Source organism: Blennius ocellaris, assembly GCF_963422515.1.
Source record: "Blennius ocellaris genome assembly, chromosome: 7".
In the NCBI taxonomy this organism is placed as follows: domain Eukaryota; kingdom Metazoa; phylum Chordata; class Actinopteri; order Blenniiformes; family Blenniidae; genus Blennius; species Blennius ocellaris.
In genome coordinates, this window is record NC_137656.1 from 28,208,455 (window position 1) to 28,228,642 (window position 20,188).

The following is a 20,188-nucleotide window of genomic DNA, read 5'->3' on the forward strand; positions in this document are numbered from 1 at the left end:
AATCACCAGGCAAGTCAGAATGAGAAAGACTGAAAATGTCCGTGTGGCCGACGCAACAATGCAGGAGCTGACAGCGATGTGACCCACTGTTTGGTCTGCACATCCCAGCCACATGAACATCCTCATCCATGCAGGCTCCTTTGACATACTGCAGAGCAAGACTGGTGCCGAGTTCCTGAAACATGACTTTCCACTGCTAATGGAGACTCTGAAGGAGTTCGAGACCCAACATGTTTCAATTTCAGGCCCCATTCCAACCCTGGGAAAAGGAATTGAATCTTTCTCTCACCTTTCAGCCCTGAATACTTGGCTGACTTCAACATGCTTCTGCAGTGGGATGATGTTCATTGACAACTTCAACCTGTTCTGGAACTGTAAGGACCACTTCAAACCGGATGGGTTCATCCCAGTATCACTGGATCCAGCCTGCCCTTGGGATAACATGACCCAAGTGGTTCGTGCCTTGACTTTCAGTAGGTTGGATTATGGCAATGGTGTGTTTACAGGCCTCACTAAAACATCTGTCACACAACTGCAGCTCATCCAGAATGCTGCAGCCAGAGTCCTCACCAACACAAAGAGGGTGGAGCACACTACACCCATGCTCCACCCTCTCCACTGGCTGCCTGTGTGCCAAAGGATTGACTCCAGGATGTTCCTTCTGGTCTATGAAGTGCTCAATGGTCTCAGGCCTAAATCACCTCAGATTGACTTGTAGAATCTAGAACCTCCAGACCTCGGAGGTCCTCAGGAAGAGGTTCACTCAGTGTTCCTCCAGTCAGAAGAAACAAGGTGAAGCAGCCTGTAGTTCCTACCTCCTCACCTGTGGAACAAACTTCCTGAACACCTGAAGACTGCTGAAGCACTCACTTCTTTTAAATCACCACTTCAAACATTCTTATTTGCCCAGGCTTCTGAATAAACATCTGATTTTACTTTCTTTATTAAACTTATCTTAATAACTCGCTTACCTGAGTTATTATACTTTTCTTTGTTATTTGTTTTTATGCATTTTCCATCATCAATGGGGCCCAAATATGAGTCACCATGGCAACAGACTGAAAACCCAGGTATTCTGCTGTAAAAGTCCCGCCGCTGCAGCAGCAGAGGAGACGACTGGGACAAAGTTGCTGCATGAATCAAAGCATGCGTTTAAAAGCATTACTCCATTGACTTAATATTTAACTTTAGATCGCGGCAGACGGGTAGAAGTAATAAATAAGGTCAAATCTGAATAGAATTTAGGTGCAATCCAACAGGAGGAAGGCAATTTGGAAGCAGCTACAAATTAAATATAAAAACATCTTTCCGAATGAAAAGGCTTATATGTATAAATGCTGTGATTGTACCTCATTTCGATTTAAATTTTAGTGTTTGAATTGATGTCGGCTTTTAAATTTGTTTAAATAGTAATTTAAACCAGTGACACAATGTTGTTTCTCGTCCTCACTAATATCCTACTTGGTAGATTAACACTGTGTTTTATTAAAGTGGAGTCAGTTAAAATGTGTTGATGTGTACATCAACACTAAATTAATAAAATACTACACACACACACACACACACACACACACACACACACACACACACACACACACACACACACACACACACACACACACACACACACACACAGGCGTTGCTTTATTTATATAACCCAAAAGAAAAGAAAGTCACTTGTTTCAATGTGAGGCTGATCCTCTAACTGCTCTACACACTGTTGCTTTACTAATATATAAAGAAAACTACCATTTCACAAAAAAAACCCTAATACTGTGCTTAAAATGTGCTCTGATGTGAGGCCCTGGTCGATTCGGGAAGGAATTACTACAGTCTTAAAAACAAACTTGTAATGGGCTAGAAGACATACGCTATCTCAAATTATTTGTGCCTCGATGTCAATCAGGTTTGGAAATAATGGACAACCTGCCTCAGGTGGGAGGAGCCAGTAGGAACTCAGGGTTTCCTCTACTAAACCTGCTTCAGGTGGGAGGAGCCAGTAGAAACTCAGGGTTTCCTCTCCTAAACCTGCTTCAGTTGGGAGGAGCCAGTAGAAGCTCAGGCTTTCTTTTACTAAGCCTGTTTCAGGTGGGAGGAGTCAGTAGAAGCTCAGGCTTTCTTTTACTAAACCTGCTTCAGGTGGGAGGAGCCAGTAGAAACTCAGGGTTTCCTCTACTAAACCTGCTTCAGGTGGGAGGAGCCAGTAGAAACTCATGGTTTCCTCTACTAAACCTGCTTCAGTTGGGAGGAGCCAGTAGAAACTCAGGCTTTCTTTTACTAAACCTGTTTCAGGCGGGAGGAGTCAGTAGAAACTCAGGGTTTCCTCTCCTAAATCTGCTTCAGTTGGGAGGAGACAGTAGAAACTCAGGCTTTCTTTTACTAAACCTGCTTCAGGTGGGAGGAGTCAGTAGAAACTCAGGGTTTCCTCTCCTAAACCTGCTTCAGTTGGGAGGAGTCAGTAGAAACTCAGGCTTTCTTTTACTAAACCTGCTTCAGGTGGGAGGAGTCAGTAGAAACTCAGGGTTTCCTCTCCTAAACCTGCTTCAGGTGGGAGGATCCAGTAGAAACTCAGGGTTTCCTCTACTAAACCTGCTTCAGGTGGGAGGAGCCAGTAGAAACTCAGGGTTTCCTCTACTAAACCTGCTTCAGGTGGGAGGAGCCAGTAGAAACTCAGGGTTTCCTCTACTACACCTGCTTCAGTTGGGAGGAGCCAGTAGAAACTCAGGCTTTCTTTTACTAAACCTGCCAGTGAGCAGGTTCAGTTCAGTATGTGTTACAGTGGTGACTGACCCTGAGCCTGAAATGAGTTTCCCTCTCAGACTCCGGTCCTGGAGGGCTGCAGCCCTGCATGTTGTCCATGTCTCCTTGCTTCCACACAGTGGATTGCAATGAGCAGCAGGTTGTCTGGCTTTGTGCTGAACGTGGTGAAGAACCATCAGGACATTCAGGGGAGGGAGACGTGGAAAACATGCAGGGCTGCGCTCCTCCAGGACCGGAGTTTGAGACCACAACTTTGGATTGAGACATGGTGAACCTGAACAGGGACACGAGGTGAACCAGTGAAGGGGTCTTTTCATCCACGGCTCTTTCAGGTTAGGGTATGAAGGTTAACCCCTGGTCTGCTCCATGGAGGCTCAACCTCACCACCTCCTTCAACTTCCATGACACTTTGGTGTCACATACCACAGCAGCCATCAGAGGTCTGGTAGAGTCCAGACATAAATGACAGCCAGTCATAATATTATGGCTGGTTTGTTGTAAACAGGATAGTTTTTGTTGCCAGAAGCCTCTTCAGATTCACCAAGCTGCCACCTTGTTCCGGCAGCTGATCCCCAGCACCATGCCGCTGTCCTCGGAGGGCTCGGACTTCTTCTTCTACTACGCTCTGCTGGGCAACGACATCACCAGCGAACCTTTCCACAACCTGCTCAGCTCCGACTTCCAGCCGGAGCGTGCGTCCGTCCGGATCCGCAGCAGCAAGGCCGTTCTTCAGGTCTTCTTGTCTCAGCAGCCCAGCTTACAGGTGAGACTCCCAGCGATTGAGATTCAGAAGGGTGGCTGCCATCGTCTCTAACGTGGCTCCCGGCTGCTCCCCGTCCTCAGATCCACCTCTGCTGTGGAAGTCGCTCTCTGGGCAGCGCCGAAGTCTTGCTCTCCCCCCTGCTGGCGGCTCCTTTGGACCTGGAGACCAAGGCAGCGACGGTGGAGGGAGCCTTCGTCCTGCAGCCCCTCCAGCACGTCAAGCAGCAACTGTCCACTGTCCACGCTGACCAGCAGCCCACTGTGGGCGTGTCTGTGGTCCTGAGGGGGGAGGGGCTTACTCCAAAGGTACAGCCACACAGGCACATGGGCTTTTATCAGGTTTGGGTTGGAATAACTGAAGAGTGAAGTGCTGTGTTTTCCTCATTATTCGTCACACTACCTGCATTTCTGAAAGTTTTCCATCATGAATATCAACTTTGACCTTTCATTATTTGATGTTTGACATTTCAGTTATTCAACTACAAACCATCAAGTTCAATTTGAACAAATCAAATGTGTTTTAACTGCATTCTTAACATGTGTATTTCTTCTTCGTCTTCTTCTTCTTCCTCCTCGTCCTCGTCCTCGTCCTCGTCCTCTTACTCTTACTCTTACTCTTACTCTTCTTCTTCTTCTTCTTCTTCTCCCTCTTCTTCTTTTTCTTCTTCTTCTTTTTCTTCTTCTTCTTCTTCTTCCTCTTTCTCTTCCTCTTACTCTTACTCTTCCTCTTCCTCTTACTCTTGCTCCTACTCTTACTCTTCTTCTTCTTCTTCCTCTTCTTCTTCTCCCTCTTCTTCTTCTTCTTCTTCTTCTTCTTCTTCTCCCCCCTCTTCCTCGTCCTCGTCCTCTTACTCTTACTCTTACTCTTCTTCTTCTCCCTCTTCTTCTTCTTCTCCGTCCTCGTCTTCTTATTCGTCTTCGTCTTCTTCGTCTTCGTCTTCGTCTTCTTCGTCTTCTTCTTTAATTTATTATTATACGAACCTTTTCAGAATGTTTCTGATATTCTGCCTATGACACCTATAAAAAGAGCAAAGAAAACTCGTGCTTGGAATATTCAAGGAAAGCCGACATTTCTTCATCTTCAGTTTGTAATGTTGTCAAAAGCTTTAGATGTAGTGAGGCATCATTCTCCCTGACCAAGTCTTTTCTTCAAGTGAAATATTTTGACTGGCATTTGAACGTTTTTTCCCAGCTCAGCTTCCATCTCAGACATTTGAACTATAAGTCAATGAGGTGAACACACGTCAGACACGGAGGAAGAAGCCAAGTGGACTTGGATGGTGACGAGTGTGATCCTAAAGCCTCTGTTGTCTCCTGGCTTTTCATCAGGCTGCAGCAACTAAAGACGCTCTGTCTCCTCCTGCTGACCCAAGACCTCAGATGGCCTCTCCTCTCCAGGAACCTCCGGTTTCTCCTCTCCTCCCTCCTCCATCCTTTCTCTCAGAGAGTCTGCTGGAGGAGCTTCAGCCCGGTGGAGAGCAGACAGGTGAGCTCAGAGCAGCCGTCAATCTTATGGGAGTGCTTGGAGTTGTCTGTCTTGAGCGGAATTGTCTTCCGGTGCAGATCTGGACGTTCCGGCTCAGCTTCCCAGCGAGCCGCCTGAAGCCACTGCAGCCTCGCCCGTCAGCGTCTCCGCTCCCAAAGCGTCCATCCAGTCTGCTGCCCATCACTTCTGCTTCTCCCTGGACCTCTGCAGCCTGTCCAAGCTCAGCCTGGCTCACCCCATCGCTGCAACTCTCAGGTGAGGACCACATCGCTTTTTATCACATCTGCTCAAACAAATGCTTGTTCAGCTATGTTATGTTGTGTTGTGTTCATTTCAGACATGTCATATTTCAAACATGTGTGCAGTCACACACACTCCATATACATAAATCCATATAGGAAGCTTTTAATAATGTCAATTATTAAAGTTACATTTTATGAAAATATATTTTGAGAAAAAGTAGATCATTAACACATACTTAAAAATATACAAACCACCAAACATCCAATGTGATTTAGTCATTTTTTGAGCTACATCTGGACTTTTGATCAAAACCGGGATTTAGCCCAAATATAGTCGGGTTGTTATTGGGCCATCCAATGTGGTCCGACCAGATTCAGCCCAAAAACAACATCTAAATCACGTCCGGTGTTTGGTGGGTCATAAGCATGTGACATTTAATGCAGACTTTTTTCACCGTATTGACCATAAAGAGACGTCTTTCAACAACCTGGAACCCACTGCATTCCATCTTCCACTTTTCTAACAAATTCTGACATAGTTTAGACGGAAGGCAAAGAAGTGTTTTCAACGTCTTTGAAATGTTTTTTTGCTCGGTGATATACCTACATCCTATATCTATTGAACATGCCTGACAAGGGGTAAGAAGACTTTTTTCATCAGCACAAATTCAGGCATCACAACAGTTCCATTTTGCACAAAGATGAGGAAAGGTTGTAAACATTAGTAATAAATCAGTAGAATACATGCAGTGCTGTGACACTTTTATTAGATTTAGTCAAAAAAAAGACAATATTCATCCGTAGTCATGCAAATCTTCACAACTTCCTCTTCTGATGTGCCGTCTGTCTCCAGGTATTCGTACCGGTTCTTCGACAGTGCGTCTCCCATTATGACAAACCCGCCAGTAGAGCTGCAGAGGAACTCCGAAGTCTTCCTGCCTCAGTCCTTCTGCACCTTCAACTTTGCCGCCCTGCCGAATCAACTGCACGACACATTCCTGAGGTACGGACGCACCCGAGCGCACACATCCTCTCCTGGGGCTTTCCAATCTATTCTCTGAAGAGAACCGACTCCATCATCCCTGCTGAAGGAGGAACGCCATCTGACAAGCAAGTGCCACAACATTAGAATGAATTACATCAAGAATAATACAACTGTTTTCACACATTTAACTTTTGAAATAAAGATAACTCAGCTTTTAAATATCAACTCCCAAATCTAGAGCTCATATTCAATTCATATATTATTATTGCTATTATGACTTTCACCATTTCTAACTGATTTTCATTGTATTTAGGCATTTTCTATTATATTAATTGAAATGCTCTTAGTTTTATGTGTTATAAAAGCGGTGGGCAATGTTAAAGTTTGTAAGGAGAATAATACGCAAACGTAATGGGAAGAAAATTCACAGGCTGATAATTTTGCTTCATAGTCTGTAAAATAATGGTAAAAAATGTCATGACATTTAAGAACGTTTTTGAAACGATAAAGTCCATAAGCATTGTCAGCTGTGAAAAACTCATTATTCTGTCCATCTTGAATGAAACTATAAAATTTTTTCAGGGATATTCTCGCTCTTTGATTGTTCCAGGAGTGTTTGTGGGAGGAGGAGTTGGACTCTCCGACTCTTCTCTGTTGGTTTCCTCCTCTGAGGCCTGTCTGTTTGTGTGTTAGAGAGCCCCTGGTGGTAGAGCTGTGGCACAGCAACACCAGCAGCGGAGACCAGCTGCTGGGCCGAGCCTCCATCCCTCTGCTGGGCTTGCTGAGCTCCGAGAGCAGCCGCCTGTCATCCACAGCAGAGCAGCAGCACTCGCAGAGCCGGCAGGACGTCCTGGCCTTCCTCTCAGCTCTGAGGTACCGAGCAGAAGCTCTGCTGCGTCTCTCAGGGAGGGTGTCCTCCGTCTGACCTGGGTGTGTGTGTGTGTGTGTGTGTGTGTGTGTGTGTGTGTGTGCGCACGTAGGCCCAATGAGAAGGTGGCAGAACTACGCTACACTGCAACACTGCAGGATCTGGGACTGGTTAAAGCCAGAGAGGTAATACTGTCACACTCATCTCAGGTGTGTGTGTGTGTGTGTGTGTGTGTGTTACATTATTTCCTTTATGGGGCTGAAAAACATTTCACTCAGTGCCTCAAACGTTTGGAGCAGCTATTGATATTATTTGTGCTCCCGACTCTTCTCCATCAGATAGAGGCTCCAGTCCACGTACAGCCTTCTTGTTCCACTGTCACTGCTCCTGCTGCCCCCGCTGCCCCTCCTGGCCCCGCTGCCCCTCCTGGCCCCGCTGCCCCTCCTGGCCCCGCTGCCCCTCCTGGCCCCGCTGGCCCTCCTGGCCCCGCTGTGCTGCCGTCCTCCAGAGAGACCCTGGAGTATCGCACAGCCTTGGAGCTGGAACTGTGGAAGGAGGAGCAGGAGAGTCTGTTTGATGATCAGGTACAAGCTCAAGCCAAAAGAAGGTCATCACATTCAGCTCATCTGGAAACATTGACACCTGCTGGCCAGTTCAAGTATAGCAGCGGGACAGTAGACGTGTACTACATGCCACATAAGCTGTGTTTGCATTGCACTCATTTTGAACTCGATCCAAGAAGTAACCAAAGTACCAAGAGAACCAACACACCATCATTTCACCTTCACATTGTAACACTGTGTGTGTGTGTGTGTGTGTGTGTGTGTGTGTGTGTGTGTGTGTGTGTGTGTGTGTGTGTGTGTGTGTGTGTGTGTGTGTGTGTGTGTGTGTGTGTGTGTGTGTGTGTGTGTGTGTGCGTGTGTTGGTTTCAGCTGAGAAAGAAGGAGCGGAGTCACATGCAGGTGCTGGCAGAGGTGTGGAGGAAGAGAGATCAAGAGAGAGAAGCTGTGATGAAGAAGAAGGTGGACAGCACACACACACACACACACACACACACACACACACACACACACACACACACACACACACACACACACACACACACAGATGCCTCATCCTCGTGTGTGTTTGCAGGAAGTGGAGAACGGCCTGTTGGAGGAGCAACTCCAGAAGACTCTGTTGGACCTGGAGAGGAGAGAGAAGCTGCTGGCGGAGGCTGAGCTGGAGGTGCAACACCAACCTACCTGTGTTGAAGTATCCAAGCAAATAATGAGCATTATTTGCTTTGCTGTTAACATGTGGAGCCTCACTGCCTCTGATTCTGACCTTTTTAAAGTTAAATCCAGAGCAACAAATATTAATGGAAATGAAAGAAACTCACGAGTATTGATTTGTATCACATTGGCACATTAGTACTATTGATTGTTCAGTTTTATCATCGTCAGCTTCAATAATAGAGCCCAATTTAAAAACTGTGATGTAACAAGTGTTTGGACGGGAAAGACATTGGAAAGAGGATTTTTAAAATCCGGTGTGTGAGAAAGTGTGTTTGCTACTGAAGTTGTCTGTGTCGCTCAGACTCGGCGGCTGCAGAGGGAGCTGCAGGCGGAGCACGAGCTCGCCCAGAGGAAGCTGCAGGCCGAGCACCACCTCTCCCACAGGGAACTGCAGGAGAGCGGCCGGAGGCTGCAGCAGGAGTGTGACCACCGGGTGGCGCTGGAGAGGGACAAAGTGCGGCTGATGGAGGAGGAGCGAGGCCGTCTTCTGCAGCAGGTGGACGCACAGGGAGGCTGGGTGTGAGAGGCAGCCTCATTCCTGGGGAGGGGCTAAAGTGTGTGTGTGTGTGTGTGTGTGTGCGCAGATTGCGGACGGGGAGTGTCGCTACAAGCAGCTGGAGAAAGACGTCCACCGGTACAGGGAGCAGCAGAGCAGCAGGCCTGAAGTCCGACTGCAGGCTGACATCAACCTGCTGACTCTGGAGAAGGTACGGCTCCTCTCTGGACGGCTCAAAAGCACAAAGGCAGATTTTCATGCATTCTTTTAGTAATCGATTTCATTTTTGATGAATCCAGTCATTGGACTGAACGGAATTTCCACCTTTTTCTATAGTTCAACACAACTGTACAAGTAACTGGTTCTGGTCAGATGACTGGTCTCCCTTGATCGTTCAATTCAATTTGATTTATTTAGTAACACAATACATTCACTTCAAGGCACTTTTACAGAGAAAAACCAACAATTCAGGAGACACTGGAAAAAAAAATCCTTTTTTTAATTTAAATTATTTAATTTATAGCTTTTTATTATTATTATTACACTATTATATTATATAATATATATTATTATAGCTTATTATTATTTTAATACAGAGTTTGCACATAAGATAAACATAAGAAAGCAGCACAAACTATCACTGCATACAGTAAACCAGGGGTCCCCAAACGTTTTCCTGTGAGGGCCACACAACGTTTCCCTTCTCTGATGGGGGCCGGGTCCGTTTGTCACAGAAAAAGTGTGACGATCGCAGGGGTGCCTAAACGTAAAAATGTATTGTTTTCCACAAAGCCACACATAACCAAATGACCCTTTCAGGGTTCTTCACAAAATAAAAGTCAGGAAATAAATAATAACACTGTTAATGAAATAAACAATAACCAAATGACCCTCTCTCAGTTCTTCATAGCAAAAAAGTCCATGGAACGTTAACTTTCTGTTGTGCTGGCAATAATATAATAACATAATAATAATATGTATAATAAAAGCAGCTTTTTGTTGTGTTGGTCTGAAATAAATGTGATAGTATTTAGACTGGAGCGGTCACACCCTACTGCCATACTACTACCTACTGCCACACCTTATTTATTCTATTAGTCACTTTCTATCCATGTACATTTATTTAATGGCATGGTAAATGTGTCATGTATTTTTATTATATTAACAAATACAATCCTGTCCCTGTTCCTCTTCCTGCTCACTCAACTTTGTTCTGAACCATAAAAAGTTCTGAAACTTCGGGATTAGAAAAGAAAAATGGTCAAAAATACGTTGTTTTAGTTGGAGTATGGAGTCCGGGGCCCTTTAAGAGCGGTCCGGTCCCTGTACACCCGGAGCAGGAGTTTGGTTCACATTAAGTCAGACCTGTTCCCAGTGTACATTGGCCTTTGCCACCACTTCTGTTCATTACCTACATGGACAGAATTTCTAGGCACAGAGACCAGGTTAGGTAAATGGTAAATTGGATTTCACTTATATAGTGCTTCATAAAGTGCTTTACATAGCTCACCACATTCACCCATTCACACACACATTCACTCGCTGTCACTCCTGTTGGGATCTCACAAGACCACAGAAAGTTTCTTCATTTCTAAGGAAAGACAATTTTCATGTGTCATGATACACAGTCATGACATATGAATTGTGACCCAGGAATGTGATTGACCATCACACCCAGTGGGGGGACCTTTTACCACAGCAGACCCTCCCCTGTTTTCTGCTGAAAAGACTCTTCCCCCCAAGCCAGTCACTGATTGGTTGAGGCTCTCAGGATTTGACACCTTCGAATCCACAAACTTTCAACAAAAGCCTGCAACACCAGTCTTGCTGAGAGTCTTCCCCGAGTCAGTGGGTTGCTGGAGACAGCTCACCCAGCGTTAGCATACAGCTAACACTCACCCAGCGTTAGCATCCAGCTAACACTCACTCAGCGTGAGCATCCAGCTAACACCAGAGGCCTGCAACCAGGGCCTTCACTCCTCCACTCCTCTGCTGACCCACCACGACCCGAACCTTTTCTTCTCAACCAATGAGTGAAAGGTATACTGTCACATTACAAGGGTTGGTTTTTTTGCTACTCCGCTCCTTTCACTTCATTTTAGAAGCGCTCCTGACCAGTCTTCCTACTAAAATGTCACGGAAAAACATGAACACAGTTTTCCTCATATCTCCTATCAATATAATTTTAAAACGATCTTGAAATTTTATATCTGCACTTTCACATGGATTGAAGCACTGGACCAGATGATGCTGTGCTGTGATGCTACTGCCTTTTAAAACGGTCACGTGGTGAAGACGCACCGGTGTGTCCGCCGGCCACAGAGGTTTAACAAACAAATGAAATCATTAAGCATTTGCACTGAGGCTATGGCAGAAAGAGGTTTTGTTGACAGCCTGTCAAAGATGGGGTCTAAGTAGCAATTCCAATCACCTCCAATGATGACTTTGGGCCAGCATTCCGGGCTCGATGGAGAGGACAGATAGATTGTGGGGAGGGTTTCACATCCTGGTTCGGAGGTATCCATCCATCCATCCATCTGCTTGTCAATCCATCTTCTATCCCGCTGATCCAGTTCAGGGTTGTGGGGCGCTGGAGCCGATCCTGGCCTGCTGTGGACAAGGGCAGGTTCACCTGGACAGGTCACAGGGCAAACCAACTGCACACTCACCACTCGGGGTCACCAATCAACCTCACATGCAGGTTTTTGGACTGTGGGAGGAACCCAGAATATTTGGAGAAAACCCCACACACACACAGAGAGAGAACATGCAAACTCCACACAGAAAGTCGTTTTCATGTTGAAAAGTTACTTGTTAGATTAAGTCTAACTGAACACAAATTGAATAAAATCACCAGCAGGTTTTCAGGCTCCTCAGGAGAATCAAATTATTATTCCTCCTTGATGTTTTGAAATTTCTGTCACTTCTCACAATAGCAAAAAAGAATTGTGACATATAGTCCAGGAAAAACAAATAAATGACAGACGGAAGACCTTCTGAGGTGTATGTGATCAAGAATGGGATGAGAAATACAGTATAAGTAGATATTACAGGCTAATATGCCGATACAACACACACGAACATGTTTAGCCTAATGGATGTGGGATTGATTTGAGGTTTTAGTCGCAGCCACCTGGTAACACTGTACATTGTTATTGAATCCTTTCCTCTCCCTGTGATTGACAGGTGGAGTTGGAGAGGAAGCTGGAGTCCACCACAAAGTCCAAGCTCCACTACAAGCAGCAGTGGGGTCGAGCCCTGAAGGAGCTGGCCAGGTTCAAACAGGTACAGCAGCTTGGTGGTTCACCAGAGAGCCCCTCAAGGTTTTATCCCTGCATGGTCACTTTTCCTCTCGGGGTCTGTTTGCACGGAAACGACGCTCTAGGAGCCACTGAAAACGTTTGGGCTCCATCGTCGTTTAAACGACATGTTTTTTATTTATTACCCTTCTACTAGATTTGGAAAAGTAAAAATCCATGTGATTTGTTACTATTGTTCTATATGGCTAAGCTCCTACAGTTGCCAACATATGTTCAAGGCAAGGCAAGGCACATTTTTTTTATAGAGCACCATTCAAACACAGGGCAATTGCAGGTGCAGGTTGGAGGGCGACATGGAGCCCAGGGAGGAGCGCTGGCTGCCCACCGTGAAGCTGCGGGCCGTCGACACGCGGCTTTTAGGCGGCGGCACGTCTTCCCTGATCTCGTTGCAGATCTCCTTACATAGAAATTAAAGAAATACAGAATAAAAGAAATGCATTCAAGCTTTAGAAGAAATGAAAAATGCATCAAAACAAATCACAAAGAAAAGTATAATAACTCAGGTAAGCGAGTTATTAAGATAAGTTTAATAAAGAAAGTAAAATCAGATGTTTATTCAGAAGCCTGGGCAAATAAGAATGTTTGAAGTGGTGATTTAAAAGAAGTGAGTGCTTCAGCAGTCTTCAGGTGTTCAGGAAGTTTGTTCCACAGGTGAGGAGGTAGGAACTAAAGGCTGCTTCACCTTGTTTCTTCTGACTGGAGGAACACTGAGTGAACCTCTTCCTGAGGACCTCAGAGGTCTGGAGGTTCTAGATTCTACAAGTCAATCTGAGGTGATTTAGGCCTGAGACCATTGAGCGCTTCATAGACCAGAAGGAAGATTGTGGAGAGGAAAACCTGAGTTTCTACTGACTCCTCCCACCTGAAGCAGGTTTAGTAAAAGAAAGCCTGAGTTTCTACTGGCTCCTCCCACCTGAAGCAGGTTTAGTAAAAGAAACCCTGAGTTTCTACTGACTCCTCCCACCTGAAGCAGGTTTAGTAAAAGAAAGCCTGAGTTTCTACTGGCTCCTCCCACCTGAAGCAGGTTTAGTAAAAGAAACCCTGAGTTTCTACTGACTCCTCCCACCTGAAGCAGGCTTAGTAAAAGAAAGCCTGAGTTTCTACTGGCTCCTCCCACCTGAAACAGGTTTAGTAAAAGAAAGCCTGAGCTTCTACTGGCTCCTCCCAACTGAAGCAGGTTTAGAAGAGGAAACCCTGAGTTTCTACTGGCTCCTCCCACCTGAAGCAGGTTTAGGAGAGGAAACCCTGAGTTTCTACTGGCTCCTCCCACCTGAAGCAGGTTTAGTAGAGGAAACCCTGAGTTTCTACTGGCTCCTCCCACCTGAAGCAGGTTTAGTAGAGGAAACCCTGAGTTTCCACTGGCTCCTCCCACCTGAAGCAGGTTTAGTAGAGGAAACCCTGAGTTTCTACTGGCTCCTCCCACCTGAAGCAGGTTTAGTAGAGGAAACCCTGAGTTCCTACTGGCTCCTCCCACCTGAAGCAGGTTTAGTAGAGGAAACCCTGAGTTCCTACTTGGTCCTCCCACCTGAGGCAGGTTTAGTAGAGGAAACCCTGAGTTCCTACTTGGTCCTCCCACCTGAGGCAGGTTTAGTAGAGGAAACCCTGAGTTCCTACTTGGTCCTCCCACCTGAGGCAGGTTTAGTAGAGGAAACCCTGAGTTTCTACTGGCTCCTCCCACCTGAAGCAGGTTTAGTAGAGGAAACCCTGAGTTCCTACTTGGTCCTCCCACCTGAGGCAGGTTTAGTAGAGGAAACCCTGAGTTTCTACTGGCTCCTCCCACCTGAAGCAGGTTTAGTAGAGGAAACCCTGAGTTCCTACTTGGTCCTCCCACCTGAGGCAGGTTTAGTAGAGGAAACCCTGAGTTTCTTCTGACTCCTCCCACCTGAAGCAGGTTTAGTAAAAGAAAGCCTGAGTTTCTACTGGCTCCTCCCAACTGAAGCAGATTTAGGAGAGGAAACCCTGAGTTTCTACTGACTCCTCCCAACTGAAGCAGGTTTAGTAGAGGAAACCCTGAGTTTATACTGGCTCCTCCCACCTGAAACAGGTTTAGTAAAAGAAAGCCTGAGTTTCTACTGGCTCCTCCCAACTGAAGCAGGTTTAGGAGAGGAAACCCTGAGTTTCTACTGGCTCTTACCACCTGAAGCAGGTGTAGTAGAGGAAACCCTGAGTTCCTACTTGGTCCTCCCACCTGAAGCAGGTTTAGTAGAGGAAACCCTGAGTTTATACGGGCTCCTCCCACCTGAAACAGGTTTAGTAAAAGAAAGCCTGAGCTTCTACTGGCTCCTCCCACCTGAAGCAGGTTTAGTAGAGGAAACCCTGAGTTCCTACTTGGTCCTCCCACCTGAGGCAGGTTGTCCATTATTTCCAAACCTGATTGACATCGAGGCACAAATAATTTGAGATAGCGTATGTCTTCTAGCCCATTACAAGTTTGTTTTTAAGACTGTAGTAATTCCTTCCCGAATCGACCAGGGCCTCACATCAGAGCACATTTTAAGCACAGTATTAGGGTTTTTTTTGTGCAATGGTAGTTTTCTTTATATATTAGTAAAGCAACAGTGTGTAGAGCAGTTAGAGGATCAGCCTCACACTGAAACAAGTGACTTTCTTTTCTTTTGGGTTATATAAATAAAGCAACGCCTGTGTGTGTGTGTGTGTGTGTGTGTGTGTGTGTGTGTGTGTGTGTGTGTGTGTGTGTGTGTGTGTGTGTGTGTGTGTGTGTGTGTGTGTGTGTGTGTGTGTGTGTGTGTGTGTGTGTGTAGTATTTTATTAATTTAGTGTTGATGTACACATCAACACATTTTAACTGACTCCACTTTAATAAAACACAGTGTTAATCTACCAAGTAGGATATTAGTGAGGACGAGAAACAACATTGTGTCACTGGTTTAAATTATTATTTAAACAAATTTAAAAGCCGACATCAATTCAAACACTAAAATTTAAATCGAAATGAGGTACAATCACAGCATTTATACATATAAGCCTTTTCATTCGGAAAGATGTTTTTATATTTAATTTGTAGCTGCTTCCAAATTGCCTTCCTCCTGTTGGATTGCACCTAAATTCTATTCAGATTTGACCTTATTTATTATTTCTACCAGTCTGCCGCGATCTAAAGTTAAATATTAAGTCAATGGAGTAATGCTTTTAAACGCATGCTTTGATTCATGCAGCAACTTTGTCCCAGTCGTCTCCTCTGCTGCTGCAGCGGCGGGACTTTTACAGCAGAATACCTGGGTTTTCAGTCTGTTGCCATGGTGACTCATATTTGGGCTCCATTGATGATGGAAAATGCATTAAAACAAATCACAAAGAAAAGTATAATAACTCAGGTAAGCGAGTTATTAAGATAAGTTTAATAAAGAAAGTAAAATCAGATGTTTATTCAGAAGCCTGGGCAAATAAGAATGTTTGAAGTGGTGATTTAAAAGAAGTGAGTGCTTCAGCAGTCTTCAGGTGTTCAGGAAGTTTGTTCCACAGGTGAGGAGGTAGGAACTAAAGGCTGCTTCACCTTGTTTCTTCTGACTGGAGGAACACTGAGTGAACCTCTTCCTGAGGACCTCCGAGGTCTGGAGGTTCTAGATTCTACAAGTCAATCTGAGGTGATTTAGGCCTGAGACCATTGAGCGCTTCATAGACCAGAAGGAACATTCTGGAGTCAATCCTTTGGCACACAGGCAGCCAGTGGAGAGGGTGGAGCACGGGTGTAGTGTGCTCCACCCTCTTTGTGTTGGTGAGGACTCTGGCTGCAGCATTCTGGATGAGCTGCAGTTGTGTGACAGATGTTTTAGTGAGGCCTGTAAACACACCATTACCATAATCCAACCTACTGAAAGTCAAGGCACGAACCACTTTCTCACAATCTTGTTGGTCAGAAATCCTTTGATTCTTCAATATTGTTCAGATGGTAGGAAGATGGTTTTGTTCTTGTCTTAATGTGGCTGTTGAACTTCAGGTGTGAGTCCAGAACTCCACCCACATTTCTGCCTGATTGGATGTCCTGAGGGACCTGGAGTCAAGATGAGAACTGACCTTTAACCTTTCTCCTTTGGGGCCAAAGACAATGAGCTCAGTTTTCTTTGGATTGAATTGTAAGAAGTTCTGACACATCCACTCATTAATTTCATGTATGCATTTACTCAGCCAGTATAAGAGGACGTGGTCATTTACTGATACTGATATGTAGAGCGGTGTGTCGTCTGTAATTATGATCAGAGGTGTTGTAATGTTCCATGATCAGAGCCAGTGGGAGCAAGTAGATGTTACATTAAAGACGCCCAAGGATGGAGCCTTGAGGAACCCCACAAGTGATTTTAATTTGCTCAGATTCATAATTAGCTATTGACACAGAATAGTCGCCATCTTGCAAGTAGGATTTAAACCAACTGAGTGCAGTGCCAGAACTTCCCACCCATTGTTCCAGTGGGTCCAGCAGGATGTTGTGGTCAACCGTGTCCAAAGCAGCACTAAGATCCAGTAACACTAAAAGTGAGACTCTGGAAGTGTCACTGCTCATGTAGATGTCATTCAATACTTTAATAAGAGCTGTTTCAGTGCTGTGATTTGACCTGAAGAGAGCTGAAGAGAGCTGTTGACGATCTGTAGTACATCTGGAGCTAAACGGTTAAAAACATCTTGGTGTGCAGAGTGTGGAGGCTGCATGTTGTGGGTTTGAGGTGTTGAACAATGTGGGTGAGTGCTGCTCAGTCTAACAGCTGAAAATCTGCCACATTAGACAGAACATCTTTGTGTGGAGGCTCAGGTGTTCCAATCACAATGCCTGAGCTCCACTGACTGACTCTCAGTCTGATCTGGTTAATTTTATGGGTGAAATGGGATGAAAACCATTACAAGATGCATCTGATAACAGTTCAGAAGGAACTGATGGCGAGGGACTGGTCAGTCTGTCCACCACACTAAACAAAGTACTGCAGTATTACTGTGTTTGGTAATAATCTCAAGTAAGACAGATTGTCTGGCCCTTTTTAATTCTAGGCTATACATGGCAAGTGTTTCTTTGCAGATGTCATGGTGAACATGGAGCTTAGGTTTTCTCCACTGTCTTTTTGGGGCTTTAACCTTTAAGCTGCATTTTAATCAGTTTTATCCAAGTTAAAGGAACCATCACAGGAATTTGAGCTTTTCTGGCCAATGATGGTTTAAATTTAGCTCTGGGTTTATTGTTGACCCCTAAGAAGTCCCTGGTTTTGTCATGGTACTCTGGAAATATTCATAAAGTTTTACTATTTATATTGATGAAATTGGAAGACTGAGAAAATTCCTACTCTTTTGAATCTGTCTTATTATTGTGGTTATTCTCCTTTCAACCATAATCTTATGAACTCACTCAAAGGAAAGCTCCATCAAAGTTCTTCCCCCAGTTTTTGCTCCATCAGACCCGGTGACGCTCCGTAACTTTCACAGTGTGTTTGTTGAATGACTCTCGAGTTCTTCTGCTGCCTGGAAGTCCCTCGATCCTTCTTTACATTTTTTGGTTACAGACCTGGGGCCTCATTTATAAAACCTTGTGTAGGATTTCTACTAAAAATGCACGTGTGCCCAAAAGCTGAAAATGGCATGCGGCAATTCAAAATCGGATCAATAAAGCCACGTAGGGTACGCACACCTGCACGCACTTTCCTTTTATAGATCTCTCTTTATGGATCTTTATCGATAAATCCTGACAGAAACGATGAGGGAAAGAAATTCTACGGAGAGAAAAGTAGTCATGGACAAGGTGGAGGTCAGGAGAATGATCTTATCTGGTGTCACAGCAATGGAATCACTAATAAAAGAAAAACCAGCAATCGGCAGCACGTCGTCACTGCTGGAAATACTGAGTCTGAGAGAGAACAGTGACTGTCGAGGTGGAGGAGAGGAGTCTGATCTGAAGGTGGAGGTCAGAGGAGAGTGACGTCATGGAGGAGAGTGACATCACGGAGGAGAGTGACATCACGGAGGAGAGTGACATCATGAGGAGAGTGACCTCATGAGGAGAGTGACCTCATGAGGAGAGTGACATCATGGAGGAGAGTGACATCATGGAGGAGAGTGACATCATGGAGGAGAGTGACCTCACGGAGGAGAGTGACCTCACGGAGGAGAGTGACCTCACGGAGGAGAGTGACATCACGGAGGAGAGTGACATCACGGAGGAGAGTGACATCACGGAGGAGAGTGACATCATGAGGAGAGTGACCTCATGAGGAGAGTGACATCATGAGGAGAGTGACATCATGGAGGAGAGTGACCTCACGGAGGAGAGTGACCTCACGGAGGAGAGTGACATCACGGAGGAGAGTGACATCACGGAGGAGAGTGACATCATGAGGAGAGTGACATCATGAGGAGAGTGACCTCATGAGGAGAGTGACATCATGAGGAGAGTGACATCATGGAGGAGAGTGACCTCACGGAGGAGAGTGACCTCACGGAGGAGAGTGACCTCACGGAGGAGAGTGACCTCACGGAGGAGAGTGACCTCACGGAGGAGAGTGACATCATGAGGAGAGTGACATCATGAGGAGAGTGACATCACGGAGGAGAGTGACATCATGAGGAGAGTGACATCACGGAGGAGAGTGACATCACGGAGGAGAGTGACATCGCGGAGGAGAGTGACATCGCGGAGGAGAGTGACATCATGAGGAGAATGACATCATGAGGAGAGTGACATCATGGAGGAGAGTGACATCACGGAGGAGAGTGACATCATGAGGAGAGTGACATCACGGAGGAGAGTGACATCACGGAGGACAGTGACATCATGAGGAGAGTGACATCACGGAGGAGAGTGACATCACGGAGGACAGTGACATCATGAGAAGAGTGACATCGCGGAGGACAGTGACATCATGAGGAGAATGACATCATGGAGGAGAGTGACATCACGGAGGAGAGTGACATCATGGAGGAGAGTGACATCACGGAGGAGAGTGACATCATGAGGAGAGTGACATCATGGAGGAGAGTGACATCACGGAGGACAGTGACATCACGGGGGAGAGTGACATCATGAGGAGAGTGACATCGCGGAGGACAGTGACATCATGAGGAGAGTGACATCATGAGGAGAGTGACATCGCGGAGGACAGTGACATCATGAGGAGAGTGACATCACGGAGGACAGTGACATCATGAGGAGAGTGACATCACGGAGGAGAGTGACATCATGAGGAGAGTGACATCACGGAGGACAGTGACATCATGAGGAGAGTGACATCGCGGAGGACAGTGACATCATGAGGAGAGTGACATGAGGAGGACAGTGACATCATGAGGAGAATGACATCATGGAGGAGAGTGACATCATGAGGAGAGTGACATCATGGAGGAGAGTGACATCACGGAGGAGAATGACATCATGGAGGAGAGTGACATCATGAGGAGAGTGACATCATGGAGGACAGTGACATCATGAGGAGAGTGACATCATGGAGGAGAGTGACATCACGGAGGACAGTGACATCATGAGGACAGTGACATCATGAGGAGAGTGACATCATGAGGAGAGTGACATCATGGAGGAGAGTGACATCATGGAGGACAGTGACATCACGGAGGACAGCCCCCTGCTGGACCCTGAAGCAGCCTCCCAGGTTGTGACGGCCAGCGAGTGTCAGTGTTGGAGAGGAAGGAGACACAGCAGACTGATGAAGTTCACTTTTATTGGTTTATTAAATGTAGGAATTAGATATTTGAACATTGACTGTAAAATCGCTCAGTGGACTTTGTGTTTTATCCTCCTTCACTGGAGAGGTGGAGGAGGGTGGAGGTGGAGGAGGAGGTCATCTGTCTACAGCAGCAGTGCCTCCAGGGTGCAAGACCGTACCATGTGCAGTTCATATCAGGATTTACAGTCATAACATAAAAATATACTAAACTGTATTACGTATCACGTATGTAGAATAATAATAATAATAATAAGCAATATAAAATCTCTAATATATTTTACATGTAACACATTGGTAAATCATCTCAATTTGCAGT

At 45.6% G+C, this 20,188-nt stretch overlaps 1 protein-coding gene across 1 annotated transcript in view; it reads left to right on the forward strand.

The window, feature by feature from the left end:
• Window positions 1-20,188, forward strand: part of cep120 (centrosomal protein 120) — a 50,528-nt gene that overhangs the window by 17,974 nt on the left and 12,366 nt on the right. The window contains exons 6-18 of the mRNA XM_080499230.1: window positions 3,326-3,523; window positions 3,604-3,828; window positions 4,852-5,008; window positions 5,086-5,263; window positions 6,104-6,253; window positions 6,929-7,108; window positions 7,216-7,288; window positions 7,442-7,687; window positions 8,036-8,125; window positions 8,238-8,330; window positions 8,682-8,876; window positions 8,965-9,087; window positions 12,063-12,161. Coding sequence (XP_080355356.1) covers window positions 3,326-3,523; window positions 3,604-3,828; window positions 4,852-5,008; window positions 5,086-5,263; window positions 6,104-6,253; window positions 6,929-7,108; window positions 7,216-7,288; window positions 7,442-7,687; window positions 8,036-8,125; window positions 8,238-8,330; window positions 8,682-8,876; window positions 8,965-9,087; window positions 12,063-12,161 — 2,007 coding nt within the window. The remainder of the gene's footprint in view (window positions 1-3,325; window positions 3,524-3,603; window positions 3,829-4,851; window positions 5,009-5,085; window positions 5,264-6,103; window positions 6,254-6,928; window positions 7,109-7,215; window positions 7,289-7,441; window positions 7,688-8,035; window positions 8,126-8,237; window positions 8,331-8,681; window positions 8,877-8,964; window positions 9,088-12,062; window positions 12,162-20,188) is intronic.